The 13,547-nt window shown below is 42.2% G+C and overlaps 1 protein-coding gene across 1 annotated transcript in view; it reads right to left on the bottom strand.

Annotated features, from left to right (window-relative positions):
- Positions 1 to 10,708: 10,708 nt before the first annotated feature.
- Positions 10,709 to 13,547, bottom strand: part of LOC109910917 (1,25-dihydroxyvitamin D(3) 24-hydroxylase, mitochondrial) — a 39,875-nt gene continuing 37,036 nt past the window's right edge. Inside the window, exons 8-10 of the mRNA XM_048608580.1 lie at positions 13,107 to 13,304; positions 12,885 to 12,996; positions 10,709 to 11,211 (exon numbers count right to left, since the gene is read on the bottom strand). Of these exons, the coding sequence (XP_048464537.1) occupies positions 12,886 to 12,996; positions 13,107 to 13,304 (309 nt within the window). The 3' untranslated portion in view covers positions 10,709 to 11,211; position 12,885. The remainder of the gene's footprint in view (positions 11,212 to 12,884; positions 12,997 to 13,106; positions 13,305 to 13,547) is intronic.

The raw sequence follows: 13,547 nt of genomic DNA, 5'->3' as shown, positions 1-13,547 counted from the left end.
ACAAACAACAGGGGTACGAGCACTGATTCCTGTGGAACACCACTGGTCACAGATTTCTAGTTAGAAAAACACCATTCCATTGCTCCTTTCTGTCTTCTGTTACAAAGCCACTTCATTATCCATTTTAACAGCTCACTGCAGATCCCACTTGACTTCACCTTCTGTATCAGCCTACCATGAGGCACCTTGTCAAAGACCTTGCTAAAGTCCATGTAGACAACACCGCCCTGCCCTCATCAACCAACTTTGTCATTTTCTCAAAAAACTCAATCACAGCCTCCTTTGAACAAAGCCATGCTGCCTGTCACTATTAAGTTTATAATTTTCCAAATGTCAATAAACCCTATCCTCAAGACTCTTCTCCAATCATTTCCCTACTACTGGCATAAGGTTCACTGGCCAGTAACTTCCTGAAATAACTGTTGCCCTTGTTAAACAAAGGAAAAGCACTGCTCTTCTCCAGTCCGCTGGAACCTCACCTGCGACTAAAGAGGATACAAATGTTTTGGACAATGCTCCAGCAATTTCCTTCCTCACCTCCCTCACTGTTCTGCAATAGATCCCATCAGTTCCTGAGGACTTATCAGCTTAATGTTTTTCAAAGCACCAACCCCTTTTTCATATCAACATATCTCTCTCTAGACTCACCATTCACCATGTCCTTCTCCTTTGTGAATACCAATGCAAAGCATTTGTTAAGAACCTCAACAACTACTTCTTCCAGCTCTATGCATAAATTTCCTCATTTGTCATCAAGTGGACCTATGCTTTCCCTCGCCTACCTTTTGTGTCTTATATGTATATGAAAAGCCTTTTGAGTTTTTTTAATCCTGTTTTCCAATGTCATTTCATGGCCCCTTTTAACCGTTCTAACTCCTTGTTTAAGTTCTTACCCACTTTCTTTATATTCCTCAAGGGCTCTGCCTGTCTTCCTAAACCTTACGTATGCTTCCTTTATCTTTCTGACTAAACTCACAATTTTTCTTGTTGTCCTAGGTTCCCGAATCTTGCCATCCTTACTCTGCACTTTCACAGGAACATGCTGGTCTTGGGTTCTAATTAATTGGCCTAACAAAGGTTTCTCTCAATCTTGATTGCTCCAATTGTCCCAGGCTGCCACAATCTTTTGAGGGTAGAATTGCAGATAGGCGGTGCTTTGTGAGCAAATAGTGCTTTCTACTGTCCCTGCTGAATACCTGATCTTCAAAAACAGGAATTGTTGAAAAAGTTCAGCAGGTCTGGCAGCAACTGTGGAGTTCTGAGGAAGGGTCACTCGACCCGAAACATTGGCTCTGATTTCTCTCAACAGATGCTGCCAGACCTGCTGAGTTTTTCCAGCAATTCCTGTTTTTGTTTCTGATTTACAGCGGCTGCAGTTCTTTTATTTTTTTTATCAAGAATATTATCTTGATTTTTTCACTGGATTAGACAGTTTTGCTGTATATACACCATTGAGTTCTGTAGCATTTTAAACACTAAGATGAGATTATTCATCGATCTTCTCAGCCCAAAACAATACATGCCAACTTTATCCAATATCCTGATAACTTAACCAGCTAAGGCCCGATCTTACTTTGGGGAATTGTAGTCTACCCATTCCAAAAACTGTTCATGCCTGGCCTGCCCCCACAGAAATCTGCCCTGTTCTTCATGCCTACTTCTTCATTCAATCTATTAAGAAACACTAAGCTAAAGACACTTGCCAGGTACCAGCAGCAGTGTTATGATCCATCCATTCACTACAGTTGCGGAGGTTCCCTTTCATTGGCAGCTTGATGACTATTCCTTATCTCCAGGCTTCTGGGATATCCTCTGCAATTCAAACTGTATTGAACAGGTCTTAAAATGCTGCAAGTTTCAACAGATCTGCTAGATCTTGTTGATCCCAGGTGCCTTTCTTGATCATTAGGCTTTTTGAATCTCTGATTAGGCAATTTGTCCTAGAGTGAAGTTCAAATGTGGAGGTGATTGCAATCATCAAATCTGAATGTTGAATTGGTTTTGGGCTGGTTTACGATCTGGTTTACGAACTTTATGCTCAGTGTAGCAATGACCCTTCAAGCTGAATCTTACCAGAAATTGACGATGTCATCTTTGTCACCTTTCATGGGTCCAGCGAGTGTTTTTGCCTCATTAACTTTGTGTCACGGCCCTATTACACATCACTTGTCTGACACTAGCCCAATTCTCCCACCCACTGGAGGCAGAAGTACTCATCACTGCCAGGACATCCTGGTGTTCCTGGCATTGGCACTTTATTTCAGGCCAATGTGCACTGGCAGTCTGTAGCTGTTCTGCAAGGTTCATGACAGTTTTTTCCTGGGGTGGCAAATGAGGGGATATTGATACCCCACTTTGCAAGATGTCCAGGTGGATGGGATGGTGCAGAGACAGCCATTTTCCTCCCCCAGGACCACCAGAGGAGGCCACAACACTAGACCCTGATCTAAGGTTGCCACCCAGGCTAGTATGGCCTCCAGAGGAATGCTGAGCAGTGCAGGAAGAAAGTCAATGACCTTCTCTATCCCAACGGGTAAGGACCACCATCTTCTCTCTGCAACCTCACACTCACTCTATTTCTGCTATTTTCCCTACCTCTCCATGGGTCATGCCGTTCTACTCTCACTGTCACATGCATCATCTTCCCTCACAGCCTGTTATCCATCCAGTTCCCCCACACTAGCAATCCTGCACTGCCTCTGCATCTCTTACTCACTCATTTGGGACACCTCACCACCTTTCTCCTGTCTACACTCATACTAACAGCTGTGCTGCCCACAACAGGAGAGAAAGAGCTAGGATGGGTAGTGAGATTCCTGACATTCACACCCCCCCCCACCATCTGCAAGAGGAAGATCCTAACTGTGCCCAAGGCCCTGTCCTGACAATGTATACTTTTGTTGACTTACTGTGCCAGAACACCCTGCCCCATCTCCCTTGACATGATTACCCTATTTAGTCTGTGAGATGATGCCACTTAGCCGATGCTTGCAGTGCACTTGCTGTTTAGGTGACTGGCACAAAGTACAGATATGACATTGACATAACATGTTGCTATATAGAAATATGTCCCCCACTTGAATGATGACTGGTTTTCTGTCTGCAATAAACAGCAAGGCAAGACAGAAGTACCTTGAGCCAGTTAGCTCTGGCTGAGGCAGAAAGTACTGCAGCAGCATTGCAATGTAAGGTTCCAATGCATTCTGAAATGCAGCAGTGAAGAGCTAATGCAAGGCCTACAGGCAAAAAATTCAGAATATTCAGAATCAAACTGACAGATTTATACAGAAATAGAAATAAAGCAAAATCACTTTGGCCTTTGATGTGGGCATTAAAGGTAGAGAGGGGTCCTTTTGGCTGGACAGTAGGTTTGCCACACTGAGTGGTGCCAACAGCATGGATTCAATTCCTGCACCAGCTGAGGTTATCACAAAGCACTCTCCTTCTCAAACTCTCCCCTTGCCTGAGACATGGTGACTCTCAGGTTAAACCACCAGCAGCAATCTCTCTGCTGCCCTTCTTAAAGGAACAATGTTAGGAATTCTCCAGTTCTCTGGAACTTCACCTGTGACTAAAGAGGATACAAAATTTCAAACGAGGCCCCATCCATTTCTTCCCTCAGTTTTCTGGGATAGTTCTAATCAGGTCTTGGGGACTTGTCTACCTCAATGCTTTTAATACACCCAACACCACCTCCTTTTTTATATTGACATGCACTAGAATATTAACATACCCCTCTCCATACTCAACATCCACCATGTCTTTCTCCTTTGTGAATTCCGATGTAAAGTTTTCATCAAGGACATCACCCGCTTCCTCCAGAGCCACACGCAAATTCTTTCCTTTGTCCTCAAATGGAACTATTCTTTCCCTAGACTACCTTTGTGTTCCTTAAAGCTTTGCCTTTGCACCTTCTTCAATGGTGTCTCCAGGGAGCAACTTCATCTGGCAGCTGAGCTCCACAACATCTACAGCTACTAGTATCTCATGGCACCCATCATTGGACTGACCAGATCTAGAAGACCACCTTGGTGAGGTGACCCGAAGACCAGAACTAGCCCTAGATGAGAAGAGAATGTCCGAATCAATGACTGCAGTTCCTGATACATCAGCCCATCTTCAAATTCCGAGGAACAGCCTATCCCAGCCTTATTGAATGGGTATTGCTGGGCCCCTCAGGCAATAGTTCAAATGCAATGGAAAACCTGTGGATAGGGTGTAGTGAATCCTCAGAAGCATCAGAAGTAGATTTTTGTACTAATGTAAATTTAGGACTGTGTATTGAAGAGTCCCATGAAGAGTTTGATAGTGTTTAATTAAAGTACAATTGTACAGTTTGATAAATATTGCTTTTCCTTAATAAAGTGTTCAATAAAATTGTGTTTGACCTTTCCCTGACTTTTGTTCCCTTTCTCTATCTCATGCCTGATTTAAAAAGTGTTACTGCAAACTAGTCACGGTTAGTAAGGGTACATTTACCCACCCTTCCACTTTATAACTTTGGCACCATTGGGTGGGAAGCACGCTTTCAAAGACTTTAAAGCCATTGTAATAGTTGGTCACATGGAACAGCTCCATGGTAAAGAAGTGGAGATCTAAAATTTAAAGAAGCACACAGAAAGCAAGAGAGAAGAAATATTTAGCAGCATGTGCAAAATTGAGAAGAGGCCGGTCGAAAGAGAGAGAGAGAGACTGAGAGACACAGAGACCCTCAGACTTATTGAGAAGTTCAAGGGCACCAGCTTAGAAATAGGATGAATGAATTTAAAGTTCCTGGGGCAGGAGCACCAAAGTGTAGTAAACTGACTGCAGACGGGGCAGTTCCAGGCCCAGTTTGAGAAGGCCACCAGCAGGAACAGTGGGAGATCAGGGGTGTGATGCTGTCTAGAACTTGCAGAACAGAATAAATGTCTACAAGCGGTGATCAGGGTCCTGTACCGAGAGGTACAGAAAATAAAGTCCACTTTGCCAAACTTGCCAGAGCGAGTGGTAACTTTTTCATGCAGATGGCAGTGCATCTATGGAATGAACTGCTAGACAAAGTGGTGGAGGCTGGTACAATTACAAATTTAAAAGGCATTTGGATGAGTATATGCATAGGAAGGGTTAGGAGGGATATGGGCTAAATGCTGGCAGATGGGACTCGATTAATTTAGGATATCTGGTCAACATTGTCAAGTTGGACTGAAGGGTCTCTTTCCATGCTGTACATCTCTATAAGTCTGTGACACTATGATGGACTGAAATTGTTACTGTTGGTGCAGAAGGGCGTGATGTGCATCTTTGACACTGTGGGACCCCGGGGAATACTGTCCATACCATAGACTGGGAGGATATAGAGGAGAAGGCACACAGGAATGCCACCCTGAATAGTGAGTGGGAACCACTGCGCACCCTCCCCCCACCCCATCCCACCTCCCTTTCTGGAAGAACTTGAACCCCCACACCGTCTAGACCCCTACCCACTGCATCTCCACAACCCACTGCTGTCTCAGCACAGCCTCCTATCCTAATAGAACCTCCCACCCTGTCCCCACAATTCAACAGCCTCTTCTTCTGCCTCTGCGCCTGCCCTAGTGAATCTTCCAAGCACCAGCTGCCAGAATGGTCAGAACAACAGCCCCATCATGTACACCAGCCCTTCCTCCATCACCCAGCTTTCCGAGATTGTTAGGAAAGACCCTGTATTCAAACCATTGACAGAGCCCAGACATTCTTTGATCACACGCATCACCAAAGGGCCCTCCCTGGACTGGACGATACTGAAGCAGTGAAATTAATTTCACAACATCTGAGTACAGCTGTCCATTCCATGCTATCCAGTCCCCAGAATGTAGGGGGAGGCACTTTGGTGGGTATGAAAGAGGCAATCCTGATTGTGGTAGGTTACAATAGATGGAACACTATGGCATGATTGAACAAATGCAGGAAAGAGGAAAGGAGACCACCCAACTGCATTTGCCAGGTGCCAATGGGCACAGTTTACAGGAGACTTTGTCGACAGGGATAGAGCCGTGCTAACACCCCCGCAACGGGCCAGCTGGACCTGAACTCTTGTTTCACATACCACTGAAAATTGTGTGAGAATTTTGGCCCAGCTGATGATGCCCACACTAAGGCTTAAGTACTTAGAAGGGTGACCCATGCCTCAGAGATAGAGATCCAGGAGTTACAGCACCCTAAACAGAGCAAGGGAGGCAAGATCAATCAGGTGAATGTGGGAAATGAAGCATCAAACCCTCCATACTCCAAACCAGTAGGCCAACACCCAGGTCCTGTGTGACGGAATGAAGGGAGTGACAGAAATAGGAGAGGCTACTCCAGAAGTTATCCGTCCCCACATACCCCTCCCACAGTGAGAGGTAGAGTCCCACAGCAGGGAAGTCCTAGGCAATAGCAAACAAGAATGCTATAATTGTGGGTGACAAGCCACTATGTTTGAAATTGTTGGGCATCCTGTTAGTAAGCACCACCACAGGAACAAGAACAGAGGCCCCAACCCTTGCTGCTAGAGGGACAAGTGAAGTTAGCCACGGTAAATTTACTGGGGGAGGCGACACACTCCAAAGCATGAAAGTGCCCAGACTCTCGACAGTGGGTATGGAGCCCCAAGTGAAATAGTGTAGGTTGACCCTGGTAACAGGTGAAGTAGGAATCCACCCCATTGAGTTCCCATTGGACACAGGGATCCAGAACTATCCTGAAAACATCTCACAATTTAGATAATACATGGTGCACCTGTAGGAAGATCATCCTTAGCAGTTTCACAGGGCATCTGCAGGAGGGAGCAGAAATAGCCTCTATTGAATATACACTGGGGAATGTGATTTGTCACCACATAGCAGTGTCACTGAGTCTCCACCAACCAGACACATCCGGGACCAGAACCTTACATGGAGGTAGGCAATATAAATCTTGGAGAAGTTAGATTTGCTACCTTTATGAGATAAGCTGGCATCAGGTGTCTTTGAGTTGAAAAGATGCCTGGCAATAGCTTTTGGATAGTTAATTAGCATTTATTACAGCATGGAAAGAGGGCAGTTTCACTCAAATGTCCAGAAAACCTCTGGAAAGAGGAATTTCTAATTCAAGCCAAATCTTAGATTCAACTGCCCAGGTACCAGATTGAAGATCTTCTGTGGTCAACAACAATGTGATATCATCACCAAAAATGTAAACGAACAGTGAAAAAAAAACACTTTATTTGTGTGGTTTGCATTCTTTTCTGTTTAATATTCGTGATGTCTTGTGTGTGTGTGTGTGTGTGTGTGTGTATTTGGATGTTCAGAAGGTGTAGTTTAAGTCTGATATGTTTGTTTATAAGAACCGTATGTTAGTTTCTTTTATCTCAGATATTGGTTAAATTCAGGCAAATGAACCTCCTTAGTGATTAGGCTGGTCATTTATACACGTGTGTCAATTCACTTAATAGAGGATCTTGATCATGAGTGCACTCTTTCTATTAAGGTTGTGACTGATAATTCACAAATATGTTTCTGGTGACTGACTATTTGACCAAATTCCCTTTTGTGTGACAAAACAAAATATGACATTATCCACATATTCAGTGAGTTCATTAAGTGTACCTCAAAAAATTCAGTATGTCTAACAATGGTCCATGTTACACTAGTGCACCTTTGCAAGACTTTCAGTGTTCAACATGTTCGCTCTTCTCCTCGCTAACTTCATTTGAATGGTCTCATAGAACCCGCTGTCTGCATTGTGAAATCCACAATCAGTAAATGTAAAGCGATTTGCCAAGATTCTCAGATAGCGATGTTAAATCTATGTACTACTCCTGTAGGCAACAGTAGGCTCACTGACAGCACTCATGTTTGCAAAACAGTTCTACACAGTCTCTCCCTTCTACACTCTCACCACCCACTCTCATATACATGGCATGTTACGAGAAAGAAGGAAGAAAATCTTATAAGAGAATTATCAATGAACATGCAGACAATTATCCCAGCTTGCTTCGTCCTTTATATAAGATTTTGAGATTTTTGCATGAATACATGGGTGTGTGGGAATACATTGCATAGGTGTGTCCAACCCAGGTCATATGACATTGCAATAAGAAATGGTGCAGCAAAGTCATAGATGACATATTTGGACTGCATATTATCAACCAATCATCACACAGGATGATGTGAAGACATAACACCAGACAGCAATTACACATCTAAAATATATGGCGCACCTCCATCTGCAATGACAACACATTGCAGAGTGAACCTACATCACCAAGTAATGATAACTGTGTAAGGACTAGATCTAATCCTGTCATGCATCCTTTTATATGTTAAAAGAGATCCCATTCCTTAAATGATTGGGATGAAGGGGGGATTTTGGGGTACTGTTATATAGGCTATAAATTCCAGAGCAAACACGCCTCAATCTTTAAGACAGGTACATGGCATTACAGCATTGACCAATTATACAAACATTGTGTTTGCAAGTTGATTCCACAGTATAGACACAATTAGATTATGGTTAGTGAATTTCCAGCTGGGGTCTATTGTTCAAAGTAATTGTATCTAATGGCTTGTTCCCCATTCCGTTGTCTGGGTGATTCCTGAAGGATCAGGAGTTTGCTTTTCACATTCCTCGAAGGTGATTGTCTCCGATGGGTTCTTCTGGAGAGCCTGGCTACATTTTAATGGCTTAGGAAATTATAAACTTCAATTGTAAAAATGTTAAAAATCTCCTTCTAAGATGGCCAGAGTCATTTTTAAAAAGTGCTGCTGTTGAGTCTTGAAAAATTCAACCAGTGATTTCAATTCACCCAATAAATAAATTCATTATCAATATAGGTCATGGCATTATAATATTGCTTTAACATTAGTCATATTTGAAACATTTGGCAAAAAGCAGCTGAATTCAAAAGAAAACATATTCATTAAATGCTTCTTACTAACTTTTAATAGAAAATTGAAAGACGTTTACAAATCAACACACAGAAATCTCTTCAGTTGTGCAAAATTGCCTAATAATAGCAAAGACCCTGAGTTTCTAACTTGTTAGATTTTCTCTAAGTAAAACAAACTCTATTGAAAAGTGCATTGTTATATTTGTCCCATAACAGGCTAATAGTTCTGTAACGGATATTTTTTACCACTAGAGAGACTAAAGCATCATTATAAACTTTGATAAGTTGCATTCCCATGCAAAGTAACTGACTGAGTAATAATATTTTCAATTATACCATTGTCTAATAAGGTTCTTACCTTAAAAATATTGTTTAATTTAGTGCAACAGAGATAATAGGGTACTGTATAAGGTGCCATTGTATTTCCCACTTGGTTTTTAATTCAGTTGGGTGGGATTTAATACTCCCTGGAGATCAGGTGTAAAGCAATGAATGGCTATATCATGTGGCAGGGAAATATAAGATGAAGGTTCCACGTTCCTAATTCTCCTTGATTAAATTCAGGGTAGGAAAGGTCAAGGATGGTCTTCCTACCAGAAACCAATTGAGACTCAAGGGACCACCTGAGAGCTGGTTAAGTTCCATATCTCACTGCCTTTGGTAGAATCCAGCACCTGGCCATGTGGACAAATTGTGACATAAACCTTTCTGGGTATGCTTGTTGCCTCATGGGAAATCCTTCTTTCTTAGGCATCTTGAACGCAACAGATGGACCTGCTGGCAGAAATGCCAGGACCCTTGGAAAGTCACTGTGCTGTCCTTGACAATGGGCTTTCTGTATTTCCCCTCACTAGACCATCCTCAAGCAATATGACCCATTTACATTAGTTGGAAGGTCCCAGCAATGATTCTGGTAGGACTTCCCACTGCAGTGCTGGAAGTGGCCATGCCTTCCATTGGCACAGCCAAGACTGGAGAGCTATTAGCTGATCTCAGACATTCACTCCTCACCAGAAATCTGATGGAATTTGCCCTTACTGGAGCCAGAAGAGCCTGTGGAGAATTTAATCCTCATGATTCTCCCATAATGGTTGCAGTGAGGTTGCTGCCAACTCTCCAGCAAACAGGGGGGCCCATTGCTGCATCTTAAATTTTTGCCCATTGACTGCATTGTAACTGGGTATTGGGCAGAGTATATAGCAGGCAGCCAATATGATACATCCCATTTTACACGATCAAAAACTAATTTCTACACCACTTACATGTTTGTGATTATGTACATTGTGACTGTCTGCCAGTTAATCCGGAAAAGCTCCCAAGAGCAAAAACCATAATTGCTGGAAAAGCTCAGCAGGCCCAGCAGCATCTGTAATAAAAAGCAGGGTCAGTGTTTCAGCTCCAGTTCTGAAGAAAGGTCACTGGACCTGAAACGTTGACTCTGCTTTCCCTCCCACAGATGCTGCCAGACCTGCTGAGTTTTTCCAGCTATTTCTGTTTTGATTCAGATTTTCAGCATCTGTGTTGCTTTATTTTTGTTTCCTTAGAATTTCTTCCATGTTTAGAATCTCAGCTTCTGTTCACCAACTTTGGCAATGTTCATAAAAACCGAAATTCTTGAGAAACAAAAATAAAGCACCACAGTTGCTGAAAATCTGAGTCAAAAACAGAAATAGCTGGAAGAACTCAGCAGGGCTGGCAGCATCTGTGGGAGGGAAAGCAGAGTCAATGTTTCAGGTCCAGTGACCTTTCTTCAGAACTGGAGCTGAAACACTGACCCTGCTTTTTATCCACAGATGCTGCCAGACCTGCTGAGCTTTTCCAGCAACTTTGTTTTTGTTGGCAATGCTCATAGTGGATAGTTGTTTGCCTTTAGCTGTCAGTAGTATCCAAACAAATGCCTAGTTTCTGGACATACAAATGTTTCTCACTTTAGTTACATGTAAGAGTTAAATTGGAACAGTCAGACATTTTCAGAATATCAGAGTTCCTTCTGGTTGCTTACATCTTTTGAGAAGGTAGCATTAAGACCAACCATAATTTATGTCTTAACTTTAGACGGTATATTAAGCATCAAATGTTGGATATTAGAGTTTTTACTTCACCAGCAAGGGCTACTGCCAAGCAAAAACGTCTAACAGTGTAACTTGCTGCATTACTCAATTCTTATCAGAGCAGCCTTAGATTGAAAATGTTGTAAACCTTTGTAGGTCAGTGAATGTGTTGTAATCCTTCCATTCCCATAACATTCTTCTGGCCTTGCAATGCCTTTTTTCACTGATTATAAAATGCTGAGCTTAACAAGAGTGTAGGTTGGGCTGTGCTCTCGAAGAATCACAGTGCTCCTGAAAAGAAAAATATTGTCTGATGCAACAACTATACATAACAAATAAAGAAATGAATGTAAAACCAGTTTTCCAAACATAAATAATTGGCACTTTCCAATTACATTTATTTGTTAGACTTAAGCCATTATGTTCTTTTTTACAACCCATTTACCTTTTGCTCCATTCCCCTTGTCTCAACAAGCTCTACATTTCAAAAGGCAGGATGTAAAACCTGCCACGTCAAAGCTGTTTTGTGACAATTGCTTCCAATTTTGGATTATAACTAAAATCACAGAACCCTTGGAACTCACTGTTTTTCTATTAGCAGACAGTCTGACCAACACAAGTTATTTAACAATAGACCTTTACGCTTTTAATAACAAGTATGAGCTGCATTGAGTTTATTTGCCAGCCCACAATATTCCTTGGAATGCTAGCATGTTAGTTTTTCTCTGCTTCGCACTACAGAAGTCAATTTCTATTCTGCCACCTGGGCAGTAACATTGTGCAGGTGGACGTGCACATTGCAGAAGGTAGATGAGAATATCAGGATTTTCCTGGTCAAGTGGTAATGTCTCCCAGATGCAGTTCCACATTCAAAGAAATTTCCAACTGTGTGACCCAACACAGAGAAATGCAGCCAATTTAAATAATTGAAGGTTCTGTTAAGGGTGACTTTTTCAGGTTGTCCACATTTTGCCAGCAGTGGAGACCCCCACCATGCCCAGTCAGTTTGGGAAAGTTCCAGCTTCCTGGGAAAGGTCTTTCTGTGGATGTCCCAGGGGCCATAGGAACAGACCCCTCCATCTGCTAAACAGAGCCTAGTGGGTGGGGAAGGCCACACACATAACTTCAAATGGACATCTGGAGAGTCCTGTATGAATGGCTCCTTAAATTGCTCTCTCAATCACAACCAGTTTCAGCCCTCCCCACCCATCTCGGTCCAACTACCAACACGGCTCCAGAGCAATCAGTTTTCTGATAAAGCCAGCAGCATCAACATCCTACCCATTGTCCTTAATCAGATGACGAGTTCAGAGGCAACCAGGTACAAAGGCCTCTTGTAGGAAAGTTGCTCAGCTAGTCTTAAGTCTTAGTCTTAGAAGTCCACACACATCCTTCACCCAGAATTGCTCCTGACATTGGTGTCCAAAGCCCATACGTTCTAGTACGCCTTTGGCCATAGAAAAGGGACCAAAGCATTTGAATCTGAAAACTGTTCCTCTGGGCAATGGAATCATAGCTCATCACAACAAAGACGAGGATCAGGCAGTTTCTTTAACAACAATGATTCATATAACATTTTAAATGAAGATAAAGCATCCTAAAGTTCTTTGTAGGAATGTTATCACACAGGCAGTCACAAAAAAGAATATTATGAGACGTGACTGAAAGCTTAATCAAAGAAGCAAAATTAAAGAAGGAGGCGAGTGACTGGTTTCCTTTGCCAAAAAAGGAATTTAAAAATGATTTGCAGTGATCTTGTGATATCATTTGACAGCACTGGGCAGAGAATCTTGAAAAATATTAGGAATAAACCAATATGTATCATTTGAATGTAATCCAACAGTCAATTTTCAGCTGTAGCATCAGCACACAATACTGAAGGGCAGGAAGAGGGGAAAACCAAAGCAACAGGGTCACTTATACGCTATTTCAAAACAATGATTTGATAACAACTGTAAATGTACCTCAACGTCTGTGGAACGCTACTGGGATTTCACGATTAGGCACCAGTGTCCCAGAATGCAATGTTTCCACAGGATCTTCATCAGTTGCCAATATTTTGTACCTTGGCACCAACTGCAATAAAGATAACAAAACCTTGGTTAGAAAAATCTGTGACTCTGGTTGATTGATGCACTTGAACGTGATTAGCAGAACAATGGTGATGCCCAGCACACAAGACTTACCCAACAGAGGGCCAACTGCAACTGTAGCTCAGCCAGCCGCCGACCTATACACATCCTTTTCCCAACACCAAATGGCACATGTGCAAATGGATTGATTGTATGCCTTTCCTGTAGCCATCGTTCAGGTTTAAACTGCATTCCATCATCAAAATATTCTTCATTGCACCCCAATGCATGACTGTTTATCATTAAAATGGTCTGCAGAAAAAAAAATGAAGCCACATCTTTTTTTTACAGAAGTGCGAACATTCTGAAAATGCATTTATTTAACCCACTCAAACTCAAGACTTACACTTCCAGGATATGAACAATTAATTGCTCTTACATTTTTACGAATAGCTAGCTACTATCCAGCAAATAAAAAGAAAGATTGTGGCCTATTTCCCTATGTGCAATTGTTTTCTGTTTATCTTTCACTATCTAATTCTTTCAGTTTATTTC

Source organism: Rhincodon typus, chromosome 19 (genome assembly GCF_021869965.1).
Source record: "Rhincodon typus isolate 14 chromosome 19, sRhiTyp1.1, whole genome shotgun sequence".
NCBI classification, from domain to species: Eukaryota; Metazoa; Chordata; class Chondrichthyes; order Orectolobiformes; family Rhincodontidae; genus Rhincodon; species Rhincodon typus.
The sequence above is the reverse complement of the archived record's forward strand: the minus strand, read 5'-3'. Positions and strand labels throughout refer to the sequence as shown.